The sequence below is a fragment of the Coturnix japonica genome, chromosome 4 (genome assembly GCF_054131305.1).
Source record: "Coturnix japonica strain WE chromosome 4, WE-NBRP24, whole genome shotgun sequence".
Classification (NCBI taxonomy): Eukaryota; Metazoa; Chordata; class Aves; order Galliformes; family Phasianidae; genus Coturnix; species Coturnix japonica.
In genome coordinates this window covers 53,962,951-53,975,972 of record NC_140666.1, presented here as the reverse complement: position 1 = coordinate 53,975,972, position 13,022 = coordinate 53,962,951, and the positions used below count along the sequence as shown (strand labels likewise).

Below are 13,022 nucleotides of genomic sequence, written 5' to 3'. Positions count from 1 at the left end.
AGTTAACGGTTATTTGCTGAGTCACTTTTTTTTTGTTGTTTTTGTGACCTTGGGCAATGCTCTATCCATAATTAGCAAATTAATCCTTAGCAGTAAATGGGTTTCAGTCTACTGAGTAATAGTCATGGAGTTCTGGAGTATTCCTAAGACTACTGGAAAAAGTAATGGCATATGTTGTATGTAGGATTTAAACTACTGTGATATATCTGCTGGGAATGACCCATGGCTTTTTTTTTCTAGGAGTGGAAAATATTTGGGTATTAAGGCTATGTACAAAGTAGCTGAAGTATGATTTATTTAGCCTTTAGCTTCAGTGTCTGACTTGGTTTTGCTTTGCAAAACTAAGGCTTTGTTTTTGTGCTTACCATTCAGACTTTTACTGGAATTAATGAAATTTATTTTTTTCCTTTTGTTTAGTTTCATCTCTTCTGAATAAATGAAGAAAGTGACTATGAAAGCACAGCATCTTCCTTCTGTTGCCATCAATGAGGAGAAATTTATAACCAGGTAAATTTTTAAAAACAGAATTTAAAAATGCAGTAACTTTGCTTTACTCATTGCACTGTATTTATTCACTAAAGGGGTCCTGCAGCAGCAGCAGTTCCTACAGCTTGCTTTCTATGAAGCACTGGTAGAACAGGGAGGTCTTTTATTTGGCTTTCAAAAATTAAACACAAACCCTTTTAGTCCATGGATTTTGTTTATTAGAGCAGCACTTTCACAGGCTACTGAAATTATGTTTTAAATTAGGGAAGAAGACCCTTCTGTCCCAGAAAAGTGTTGAAATGAAGTGTGGATTCCAGTGTTTAAAGTGACTTCCATGTGTTTGAAGCATGTGGTTTGGTTTCTAGCCTCAGATGGTGAAGTTTCTTTACAGAGCAAGATGTATTAGGCTGTCAGATATGTTCTGTTGTGAGTAGTGATTCTCCAGCTTACTTAGAAAAGGTTTGGAACTGCACGTGAACTGTTTTACATGAGATTCTTTTCTATAGTTGAATGCATTTGTTAGTAATTTTCCTAATGTTGCCATAAACCATAAGTCCCCCAGTGCATGATTCCATCACCTTCTTTGGGGATGGTTTTTCCCATGTTGTCAAGAGCACAAGAACTGGAAAAAATGGCAGCTTACACACATCATTTCCATCCCTCCTGATGTTTCTGTCAAAGAAGCTAGTTAAACATTCCCAGGGATAGAGTTTGTGGTAGAATTTCTGAGGCTGTTCTAAGGATGAACATCTGAACCTAAACACTCATACTGGTTATAAACAGTGGTGTTGATTTCTCCCTTTTTCAGGAAGGTCAATAGAGCTCTGCCCAAACCATGCAGGCAGTAAATGCATCCCTCCCTTTTTCCTAAACAGCTGCTCTCTTTATGCTGCTACCACTTTAATAAATGATTGTTTTGTGTCAGAGGTAATTAGTCTGTGTTAATTTTCATGTAATTGGTATGAAGAAATGTTTGAAAATTGGAAATAAGGCTGTTCAACCTGGAGAAGACTGAGAGGGGATCTTATGAATGCTTAGAAATTTCTAATGGGTGAGTGTCAAGTGAATGAGGCCAGGCTCTTTTTGCTGATGGCCAGAGACTGGACAAGGGGCAATAGACACAAACTGGTGCACAGGAAGTTCTATGCAAACATGAGGAAGAACTTTTCCTGTGACAGTGATGGAGCACTGGAAAAGGCTACTCAGGGAGGCTATGGAGTTTCCTTCTCTGGAGGTATACAAAACCTGCCTGGACATTTTTTGCATGCAACTTACTCTAGAGATCCTCCTGCTTTAGCAGAGGGTTGTACTAGATGATGTACTCCAAAGGGCCCTTCCAACCCCTGTGATTCTGCAATTCTCTGAAATGTTCCAGACAAACCAGGTCAACACCCTTCTGTGTTAGTCATGGTTGCAACTACTGTTCAAGTTTCCTTGCCTTGGGAAATGTTTCAGGATTCATTAGTAGATTTAATGTGCACGCAGACTTGCTTCCAACGGAATTTGCAGGCTACTGTCCTCGTCGTGCACCTTGAACTGGCATTTATGCAGCTCTTCTTCCAATCATTATCATGCAGATCTTGTGGATGTGGCAAGTCTGATTCTTGGGAATTGCAGAATGGAATTTGCCTTTACCTGGCTGAAAAAAAAAAGAAATCATAATGTCTTTAAGGATAACTGCTATAAAAATCTATGGATAAATGCAGAGGTTTCAGGTCAGAGCAACAATAGAAGCAAACTTTACAAGATTAGTGAACATACAGTGTGCTCTTCGTGGTTTACCATGAGGGCAGTTGACTTGACTGCTCCCTCGTATCCTGCTTTCATTACTGAAGAAACTAGTGAAGGTTATGTTAACCTCTTCTTGGTTTGTCATTTACATAGTTCTTCCAGTTTTTTAGTGCTGGCTTTCATTTGGAGTTAGGGTAGTATGATTAGACTGGGGTTGGATTTGATTATTTTTAAGGTCTTCTCCAATCTAAGCAATTCTATTATTGTCTACCTCTTTGTTGGGGTAGTCTTGGAGCCCTCTCAGCCAAGATGTGCTATGCTGAATCAAATTGGAGCTAGTAGGCTGGTGCATGTATTACTCCTTTCTTGGGCTAAAAGAAGTGAAAATTTTGTCTCTCCACTACACAAGAACAAACTCCATGTCAGCTACTGTTTAATCTCTCTCTTAGGGTTTTTCTAATAGCCTGCATGGTTCACCACCATTTGTTGCACTAATATAAGACCTGAAAGATTTATTTATACAAACTTCGGTGGAAATTAATGGCAAGTTTCTTCTGGAAAAAGCAAGAAACTAAGTAAAAATTTTCAGAGCGTGCTCTGCTAAAGGTTGAACAGAGTCCATCTCACAGAATTCTGGGTCGTGGTGACCCCATCTGTCAGTAGGATGTAAGCATAGAGTAAAGCTCTGCCAAAAAGGACTTGGGGATAGAGACGGTTGGTAAGCTGGATGTGAGCAACAAATGTGACCTCACAGCCCAGAAAGCTGTATTTATGTGGGGCTGCATCAAAAGAAGCGCATGGTCAACAGGTCAAGGGAAGTGATCCTGCCCCTCTACTCTGTGCTGATGAGACCTCACCTGGAGTACTGTGTCCATATTTGCAGCTCTCCGTACAGGATTCGATTGGGTTCATAGGAGGGCACAAAAATGATCCAGGAGATGGAATGCCTCCCCTGCAAGGGCAGGCTGAGAGAGAGCTGTGTCTGTTCAGCCTGGAGAAGAGAAGGCTCTAGGGAGACCTGAGAGCAGCCTTTCAATATCCAAAGCGTGTCAATAAGAAGGAGGGGGACAGACTTCAGCAGGGTCTGTTGTGACAGGACAAGGGGAAATGGTTTCAAACTAAGAGAGGGGAGATTCAAACAGCTGAAATTAAGAAGTTTTTTACAAGCAGGATGATGAAGCAGTGGAACCAGTTGCCCAGGGAGGTGGTAGATGCCCCATTCCTAGAGACATTCAAGGTCAGGCTGGACAGGGCTTTGAGCTACCTAATGTATCCATAGATGTTCACTGCAGGGGAGTTGGACCAGATGACCTTTAAGGAACCCCTCCAACTCATAAAATTCTATGATTTTATAATCCTTAATAAATCACTTTGTTTTTAGCCTGTGATTTCAATTGCCTTTGCAACCAACACAGCCTAAAAGACGGGCCTTGCAGGAAGACACAGTTCCTCAAGTATTTTTAGTCTCTTCTCAGGGAATTGACCTCCACAGCTTTCTACCTATGAAAAGCCCACAAAGTAACAACTGTCAGTGAAATGATTGCTTGAGATATGAGGCTGTGAAACCAAGAAGATTTAAGTATTTGATGTCTTAAAAGCAAGATCAGCAGATCTATCACAACATATGTCAATCAAAAATATGGATCTCTTCCTTGCACCTTAATCTTGTGTTGCATCTGAATTCTGCCCATCTGAGGCTACAACTTGCTTAATCTTGCTTCCTTCTAGCTGGTGTGATGAGAGCTTTTCATGTGCATGATTCATATCTAAGTCTGCTATTACTTTCGCTTTTGGTGGAATGACCTGAATATAATCCCTCATAGCTCGGAAGACTCAAAACCATGAACAATTTATTCCAACACACTGAGGAAAAAATTGCTTTCACCACTTGTATTTCTAGGATTTAAGATCAAAGTGACTTAAGGTGAAAGTGTTGATTTGGAGCCCAACAGGCTTGATAAAGCCACTCAAAATATATTTTGGGAACTGCCGCAAGTTAATAAGTAAATAATTTACATCCAGAGCCTGAAAGGGAAATGCAGTTTGAGTTCAGCAGTGCAGACCTTGCCCTTGTGTTACTTGCAGAATAAAAACCATGCTTCTCTTCACCCTTCTCCCTCCCTTCTCATAGAGAGAGACAAGGATAACCAAACAGCAGGGTACTACCAAGTTGTTAGTGTCATTCAGAAATGTCTTTTCCCATACGCTCTGCATACATAAGAAATGGGAAGAGGGGACAGGCACAAGACTGATGTATCTGCTTAGAGCAGCCATGGAGACTGGACAGCAGAGAGATGCTATGAAATAGTGCTCATTTCATCCCTGAAAATCTCCTTCCTAATAGCTTTGCAGTGACTGATGGATTGGTTATAATTCTAGGGGAGGTCACTATTCAGCTCATCATCTCTGATAAAGCTGCCACTGTCATCAGTGGTAGTGCCCTTGTGTATCCTAGGGTGTGGGTGTATTGTGACTGGTACAGGAAAACAAACGTGAAAAATTATCCCAAAATGCTTCATACAGTGTTTCATGTTCCCTAATATTATATTGTTAATTCCCTCTCTAAACGTCTTACTGAAATGTTTAATACTTTGCATATGGTCTCGATCAGAATGCTGCTACACCTGGAATTTTCTTGGTGAACTCTATGACTGTTGCAATATATAAAACTTAATTTCTACTGCGCATGGTTTCTATGTGTTTTTTGATTCAGTGACTCTGCTGAAAGTCAGTTTTTGTAGTATTTTTATTTATGCTTGAAACTGGTGTCGAAGTTGTAGTAGCACTTCTGATAGTATTTGGGTCTTGAATGATTTCTTTAAGTCTCTGTAACTTTGCTGTGAGATAAGCTTTCATTTGCTGTTTGATTTGTTATTTCTGTTATACTAAACAGTATGAAAAAATAGATGCTATTTGGAAGTAAACATGGTGTTTTCATTCACCACTGCCTGTCAGACCATGAGACAATCTTGTTAGTCATCTCAGTTAATTCTTAAACATCAGTGATGCTGAAATCATGCCTCTCTGTGCAGTTTTTATCCATGCTGGTAGAAATTACCTTCTTGGATTGTAGTTTAAATAACCTTTGTTATTTAACTAACCTGGGAAGAATGTTTCTTGATACTGAAAATACCAATGTTTTCTGTTTGGCTTTTTCTAGCTTGAACTGCAACTTGTTTTTTTTCTTCATGGCTCATTGCACCTCTCGCTCCCTCTGCTGTCCTTTGAGCTCTGTCAGGGTTCTGTGAGATGTTCTTCAAAAGCAATGCTAAAAAGCTGAGCGCTTTCACCAAACTCAGCCTTCAGCTGTAATTCAAGCAGACTGGCTCTGAGGAGGGTGCTCTCTTGGGTACCTCCTTGTGTGGTACAGCACAGCACTGTCTGCTGGTACAGAACAGTGACCAGAAGTCACTTTTGCAGAGTGCTGGTGCCTGAGCGCTCACCTCCCATTTCATGTTTGTGCACAGAATTTATTGCTTCTTCATCTGCAAGGCCCGTCTGGGCTGCAGTGTCAGTGCTATGGGTTTCTGTAACACTACAGCTGTTAGATGTGTGATCTAGCTGGGATGTTGCAAAAGCACAATGTGAGCCTACAGACTGCTTGGGATTTATTTTTTGCAGCATTTTCATGGTAGAAGGCTACGCTGTGCTTTTTTAAATTGTTGAGTGACTTTCTGTTTGAAATCCAAGATGATGGGCTTGGTTATAACTCTTGCTTGTAGATATGTTCTCTTCATAGCTGTCCTTCCTCCTCTCAGTAAAGTTCTAAAGCTGTCACGTTGCCAGCAGAAGGATACTGAATTATTTTGTGTAGGGACACTGTAGTCATTTTGAAAAAGAACAAATGTGAAAACAAAAACACATTGAAAATTATCATGTGGAGAAAACAAATTGTAACCTAACTAAAATCTTCAGCAATATTTTGTATGGGAGCATTGTTCCTGTTTGCTTCCCCCTCACTCTAGCAGAAGTTCAAAGTACCAGTTATTCTAGGGCAGTGTTATTACCGTCACTTAAGACCAGCTAATTCCTTTCTTCAGTGTATCAGGTCTTTAGAAAAGTAACTTATGGGCAACTCAGTATCCTGACAGAATTTTACTCCTGTAAGATGTATTAATTATTAACAAACCTATTCAAATGTTCAGTGGGTAACAGAGATAAGAAACGTTACTCTGCCACGTAAGCCCTGGATTTTACATTAGCAAAAATGTTTAAAAACGATTCATTTAATTGTTATCATTTATCCTAGAGAGCAGCTCCATTCTCTTCTGAAGATCTATAACTCTTATTATTCTGAACAAGAAAATCTGCAACTGTCATATGATCAGGTAAGAATGTGTGCAAAACTGATACAAAAAAAAAGTATAATGTAATAGTTGGAAAAGTACTAGTGGGTGCTGGTGCTTAACAGAGTTAGACTGAACAATGTAGAATACATGTTGTACATTATTATGTTAGATGGAATATATCACTATGCTCAAAACACCCCAGCACATGCTACTGTCAAGTATGTGTGAAGAGAGTTGTAAAAGGTAAGTTCAGAGTAGTGGGAATTAAAGATTTTTGCGTGTGCTTTCCTTGCCATCCCAGTCACAGAAGATCATTCTTTGGGTTGACCTCTCAAGTCTTAGTTCATTAGCTGGGAGGGAGGTGAACTGCAAAGCCTTCTGCAACATTCAGCTCCTCTCCTACTCCTTCAGATGGAACAGGCAGCCTGGAATGGCAGGGCTGCCATCACTTGGGTTGGTTTGCAGATTACCAGTCTCTCCTCAAACATGAACCTTCAGTACAGAGAATACAATCGTAGCCCCAGGAATGCCCCTTCTGTAGAGACCAGAAGAACCTTTGTAGGACTGATGAAAGGAGTCATGCTTCTGATACCACAATCCCTGGCTTAGCAGTCTGAATGCTGTTCAGCATCACAAGCTGTGTTTCTGTTTTACCTGCCTTAGAACCAGAAGGACTCTTAGAGCAATTCTAGACAAATATGGCCTGAAGATTGGAAGTCTTCAGCTGTCTGTCACAGCTCATTCTACTCAGACAGACCTAGTTACTAGATTTGTTGTCAGCAAGAATGGACACCAGTAACACTGTTGCACTGCCCTGCATCAGTGAGAACGGCTTAATTAACATTGTCTCCCTCCTTTGACAGTAATTGTTCTCCCCTTTATCACTTTCTTAGTTCCCTGGTCCAAAAGATCTACTCACCCAAGCAGAACAAATAGGATTTGATTTCTAATTGCCCATGATTGTGGAAATGTTGGTTGGACAGAGCCACTGGAATAGTTACCTAATCCAGTCTCCTGTTCAGAGTAATGCTGACACAAGGTCATGTCAGCTCTGGCTTTAGTGAGCCAAGTTTTGGAAATCTCTTGGGACAGAGAATTCACAATCTCTCTGTATGATCTGTTCCAGGGCTGTGCCAACATGAGCAATTTCAGTGTATTTCTGTTTAATTGAGGGGAACTTCCCTAACTATTATGATGCAGTGCTCCTTTTTTATTCTTTTTTCTTTTTTTTCCCCAGCGAGAAGGAAATAAACCATTTATTGAAGGAATCTTATCAATCTTTTGGGGAGTTCGACATCCTATCCGCTTAAAAATTCAGGATGAGAAGCAGATACCCTCTTTTGTAACCTTGAAGTCAACAGAGAATGTGGGCTTGTTCCCCAGTAAAAGGTAATAGATTAAATTCCGTAAGAATGGAGGCAGGTTGATGTTTCAAGGCAGCTCATAAAGGTGGCTATAAAGTCTATGGCTTATCTAGGCTATAGTTGCATATCCCAGATTTCCCAAAGGCTGCAATAGTTGACTGTGCAGTGATGCTTTTTACCAGGTGTAAATAAACAGGCCTTTCACCATCCTCTGTTGGGCAGAAAGATGTGACGTTCCGGTTTTCTGTTCGAGAATTGTCAAGAAGGTTGAGGAGGAAGCTGCTCTTGTCTATGCTGATTGTTCACATGCAAGTACTGGGAAATTTATGTACATAAAGATGTTTAAAAAATAAGAATCTGTACATCCAGTAACAGATGCAGCACCTGAAAAAAACTGCCTAGTGGTGCACATTCTATAGCATGAAGCAGAAAGCTGTTAGATGAGTACTAAACTATTGCCTGTGTTAGGTTACTTTCTCAGATGTTTCAGACATGACACCATTGCTTTTCAGGGCAAAGTTAAAGCCGGGAAATGAATATTTAGTCCATGCAAAATTTGATGTTAAAACGCATTAGAGATATAAACAGATGAGCTGTTCCTTCAGACAGCTGCCTATGAGTGTTCTGTGTTTATTAGAATTCTGCTAGATTTCCCAGATCCTTAAATAAATAAATGGTGTAAGTGCTTAGAATATTTCCTTTTTCTGTTTTTAATACTGTTTCTCAAGACTTGATTGGTGAATTTGGAATTACATCTGACAAGCAGAAGCTGAGTAATGTGCAATATGGAGGCTGAGCCAATATTTACTTTGAACGATTCCCTGGTAAATTCTGTACTTAAGAGCTCCTTTTCTGAATTATCCATTATCTTAGATTGCACATGGTATATGTTTGAACTGTGGGTTTAATTCTATCATAATTGCAGCCATTTAGCTCCACTAAAACCAGGTACAGCCTTCTTCCTTGTCTCTTGCTCTTGAAATTAATGGGAAACTTCACAAGGAGTAACCAGCAATGAACTCGAGTCTAAGGCATATCTGGTTCTCTTTATTTACCTTTAGTAGGTCTCTTGATACTAGGTACATTTGTCCTATATGATACAGTCCAGTCAAGCGGTGAAATTTCTCTTTGCCTTTTATTCTTTCAAGAGTATATGACTGGTAGCAGATGTGAATCTTAAAGTAAATATTAATTCATGATCACAGAAATGTGAAACTGCCCTGACATGCTTTAAGGTATGCAGAACAGCTTGATTGTTTGATCTTAATTGAACTTTTTAAATGCATGGAACAAAACTGAGATAGTTATTTGGTGTGCTCACTGGGGTTAGTTGAACATTGTTTTGACTAGTTATAGGAAATACTACAGAAATGGTTTGGAAAGTTCTACAGTATTTCATATCCCAGAAATCACATGACGTGTCCTGTGACTATTTAAATGTCAAAGCATTTTTTTTCCTTGTCTGTCTGCGTGTCATCCTACCTGTGGTCAATCTACATTGCTATGAAATATGCAAAGAATTACTGCAAATAACTTAAGGGCCGTCACGTTCAACTTTCAACAAGCTCTAATAGGATTTTGTTATGTTTGGGATCCCTAATCGCATGATTTTTTTTTTAATGAACAGCAATTTTATTGTGACATGAACTAAAATGACTTGCTTTGTATGACACATTGAAGGCTGTAATTGTGTTCTGTAAAGTTTTGAACAGGGATAGGAATGTGTTATCTGAAGCCTGCCTACAGGATAAATTAAATTCACTGAGTTAATGTAAGTTTGTTATTTCAGGGGAATGACACGATGGGGAGAATTTGACGATCTGCATCATATTAGCGGGGAGACATTGAAATCTACTGAAGAGGAGCTGAACTCTGAGAAAAGTAAGTGTCTGTTCTTGTATTCAATAAAATCTTTGTTCTGTGACGGCAGAAATAATTTTGCATCTTAGATCTCAGTAAAGGGTAATTTTTCTCAGTCCATTTACCATCTGTTACATGTTGCTGAAATAGTGACATATGACTGGTTAGTGAAAATATGGCTGCACAGATAACTTTTCAAATTATATGTACTAATAGGCTGTGTTTTTACCAAAAAAACATTCCCAAGAAGTAGAAGTGGCAATTCTTGCCTGTGGTCACTGCACGCAGCCTATTGCTCTTCATTGTATGCCCATGCCCAGCACCCTCCCAGAAACATAAAATAAAATGAATCCCTCCACCACAAACCTTCTCTCTGCACTGGTATTGGCAAGGAACAAGGTGCAGCTGTACAATGTGCTGATGCAGTTCCATTCTGTCCAGGTTATTCATATTACGAAAGCAGCACTCTGAAGTCCACGAGCAAGCAGGAACATGACTGTGCTACTCTGCCCAGGGCGGTCAGTACTGCTGCAGCTGTAAGGAAGAGGACCAAGTTCCCCATGATCGCAAGAACAGAAGAAGAAACTCACAGATTTTCTATTAATGGCCATTTCTACAACTATGAGGTATGGATGTAGATGGTTGTTTTTCTTCACCTGAGGTTTGGGTACTGGAACAGAATAAAACCTCACGAGCTTCTGGACCTACTCTGCATCACCTTAGCCAGGGGGAACATTCCCAGGGGGTCATTTATAGCAACAGTGACAATGTATTTGACAGTTCACATTGTCCCAGAGCTGTACTGGCTTAGATTCTTTTGAGTCTCAACTGTTGAGTGCAAGAATCCTCATATTCACACCCTTTTGTTGCTGCTTTTGTTTCTTAGACATCGGTTTTCACTCCAGCTTCTGGATCAGAAACCAAAATAAGAATTAACAGCCACATGAGAACAAGAGAAGTAATAGAACAACTGCTTCGAAAGTTCAAGGTAACTGAGTGCTTACAAAAGCCAGTGCAACTACATTCTAGAGATGCTAAATCAATCGGTGTCCCACCAGTCCTCTCTGAAAAGCAGGAAATAACTGGAATCGTCATACATAAAATATAGCAGGAAAGAGAGAAAGAAAGTGAGAGAGAAAGAAAGAGAAAAAAGAAAGACAAGTAATCCATAGATAAAGGGAGTGTTGTTTTTATTTTACAAATGCTTAATGACTAAATACGCCTAGAAAAGATACATATTTTGCAGTGAAGTGAGAAGTAATGAATGGCTTTTTTATGCCTTCGTGCACTTGGAAGGGAAAACGCACCTTCAGCGTTATCCAGCGCAGAAATAGGATGTTTAAGGAATGTGCTTCCCCCTAGTGACAGGCCCTAGTAATTGTATTTTTCTGGAAACAAAAAGGAACCGTCGTTTAGCATGAGTAGTCCCTGGCATGCACACTGCATTGGATCCAGGCATACAGAGAGATCCAGAAAGCCACAGTTAAAAACGACACTCTGTGCTCTGTTCTGTTTGTTGTTGTTGTTTTTTCCCCCTTGGAATTTCTAAAAACCAAAAGAAGTTGATTTCTGTACAGTTGTGCAGCATGTTCTGAAAAATAACTTTTAAAACAGACCCCTTTTCTCTGAACCTGGTGATGCAGGTAAGTGAATCAGGAGAGATCACAGGTTGCTGTCTTAAGGATAATATTCTTGGAAAATCTGATTATCATCTGAAAAGAAAGTTGTATGAAATAGTTAGGGATGCTGAAAGGAAACTCTGGGAAGATCTGTTTTTTGTCTAAGGTGGTGTGTGTTGCTCCTTTAGACAACGTGGTAGCATTGGCAATCGTAAGGCAGTGGAGTAGAAGGACAAAGGTAGTGGCAGCACAGCTTTAAATCTTATCCATACTCAGTGTCTTCTAACTCGCCCAATAGACAAAGGCCTAGTTTGCGGGTTTTGATTTAACAGTTGAGAAGCATGTAGCGTATCTGCTGCTGATAAAATGCTTGAGAAACATATAAATCAGTCTGAACAGTGCTTTGGTTTTGTGTTTACAGATAGAAAACAGTCCCCATGAATTTGCACTTTATATTATCCATGTGTCCGGAGGTAAGCCAGATATCACTGTGGGGTTGCTTCATTTCTGTTTATCTTCTGTGTATGTGGGGGGGCTGCTTACCTTGGAGTGACGGGATTCATCACAGGCATCTGTCCTTGCACACAGTGCCTAAGCACAAAGCAGCACTTCTGCTTTTCTGGGACCCCTTAGATATGTGAGCCTCTCTGATGGAGAGGAAAACCTGAATAGTTGTGTTCTGGGTGCTTTGAGTGCTGTGAGTATGGCTGCTTCCATTAAACAAGCCTCTTTTCCAGTAAATAACATCTGCTTGAGAAACTCTTCTGCTGTAACTTCTGTTCTGGATGACATCCTAAGACATGACAGTCTTAGGATGCCAGTTTCCATCTGGCAGTGTTATGTCATATTTTAATTGAAAAAGGGATATAAGAGTTTTAGGGAGTGCTAGAAGATACCTAGCTTGGCTTTGAACTGCTAACTTGGTGAAAACCAGACTAACTAAACCCACTGCATTTGGACTTCACAATTTCAAGACAGTCTTGGATCCCCCAGATATCTAGTTCAAAGTATTCCATTTTCCAGTGCCCACTTTCACAATGTATTACAACTCCATTTCTTCTTGAAAAGATTGTTGTTTGTTTTTTATTGAGAATAATAGTTGAGAGAAGGGGAGAATGGAGGAAAATGTACCTTAAATGTCAAAATGTGAATTTGAAAGGATGTTTGAAAATTATAAAGTGAATTTTGTTTCAGTGAGTTACAGCCACACTGTCAGGCCTGGAACCAATCTCTTAAACACGTACTTGATTACCTAAACTGCAGCTTCTTCGTGTTGCATATTGATAGACACTGGCCTATCATTGTACAAATGTAGGTGTTGCATCTTCCTGAGAATATGCATTAGAGACTTATTATACCCTTAATAATAACACATCAGGCAAAGATAGAAACTTTGCCAAGAAACAAGACTTCCAATTGCATCTAGTACTTAGAGGCGCTATTGTGTATTCTATATATCAGCACATTGCTTTTAAATCCCAGAAAAGAAGCAGCTGAGAAGTGGAGACATTCCCTTACTGCACAGACTCCTGCAGGGGCCATCAGAGAAGGCTGTCAAGTTTTTTCTCATGGACAGGGATGTGGAAGAGGTCAGCAGTGATGTATGTATATAATCGTTCTAACAGTTCACAATATTCTTCCTAGTTAATGTAGTCACTAATGGGCATTTCTCT

The 13,022-nt window shown here is 39.8% G+C and overlaps 1 protein-coding gene across 7 annotated transcripts in view; it reads left to right on the top strand.

Moving 5' to 3' along the window:
- RASSF6 (Ras association domain family member 6) overlaps positions 1 to 13,022 on the top strand; it is a 45,685-nt gene that overhangs the window by 30,540 nt on the left and 2,123 nt on the right. For 5 of the 7 annotated variants that reach the window (XM_085546864.1, XM_085546866.1, XM_015861526.3 and 2 more), the window contains 8 exons: positions 418 to 507; positions 6,467 to 6,545; positions 7,744 to 7,895; positions 9,660 to 9,751; positions 10,172 to 10,356; positions 10,617 to 10,718; positions 11,771 to 11,822; positions 12,832 to 12,950. In XM_085546864.1, coding sequence (XP_085402990.1) covers positions 437 to 507; positions 6,467 to 6,545; positions 7,744 to 7,895; positions 9,660 to 9,751; positions 10,172 to 10,356; positions 10,617 to 10,718; positions 11,771 to 11,822; positions 12,832 to 12,950 — 852 coding nt within the window. In that variant the 5' untranslated portion in view covers positions 418 to 436. The remainder of the gene's footprint in view (positions 1 to 417; positions 508 to 6,466; positions 6,546 to 7,743; positions 7,896 to 9,659; positions 9,752 to 10,171; positions 10,357 to 10,616; positions 10,719 to 11,770; positions 11,823 to 12,831; positions 12,951 to 13,022) is intronic. The other 2 variants (XM_015861528.3, XM_085546867.1) reach the window with 2 other exon arrangements.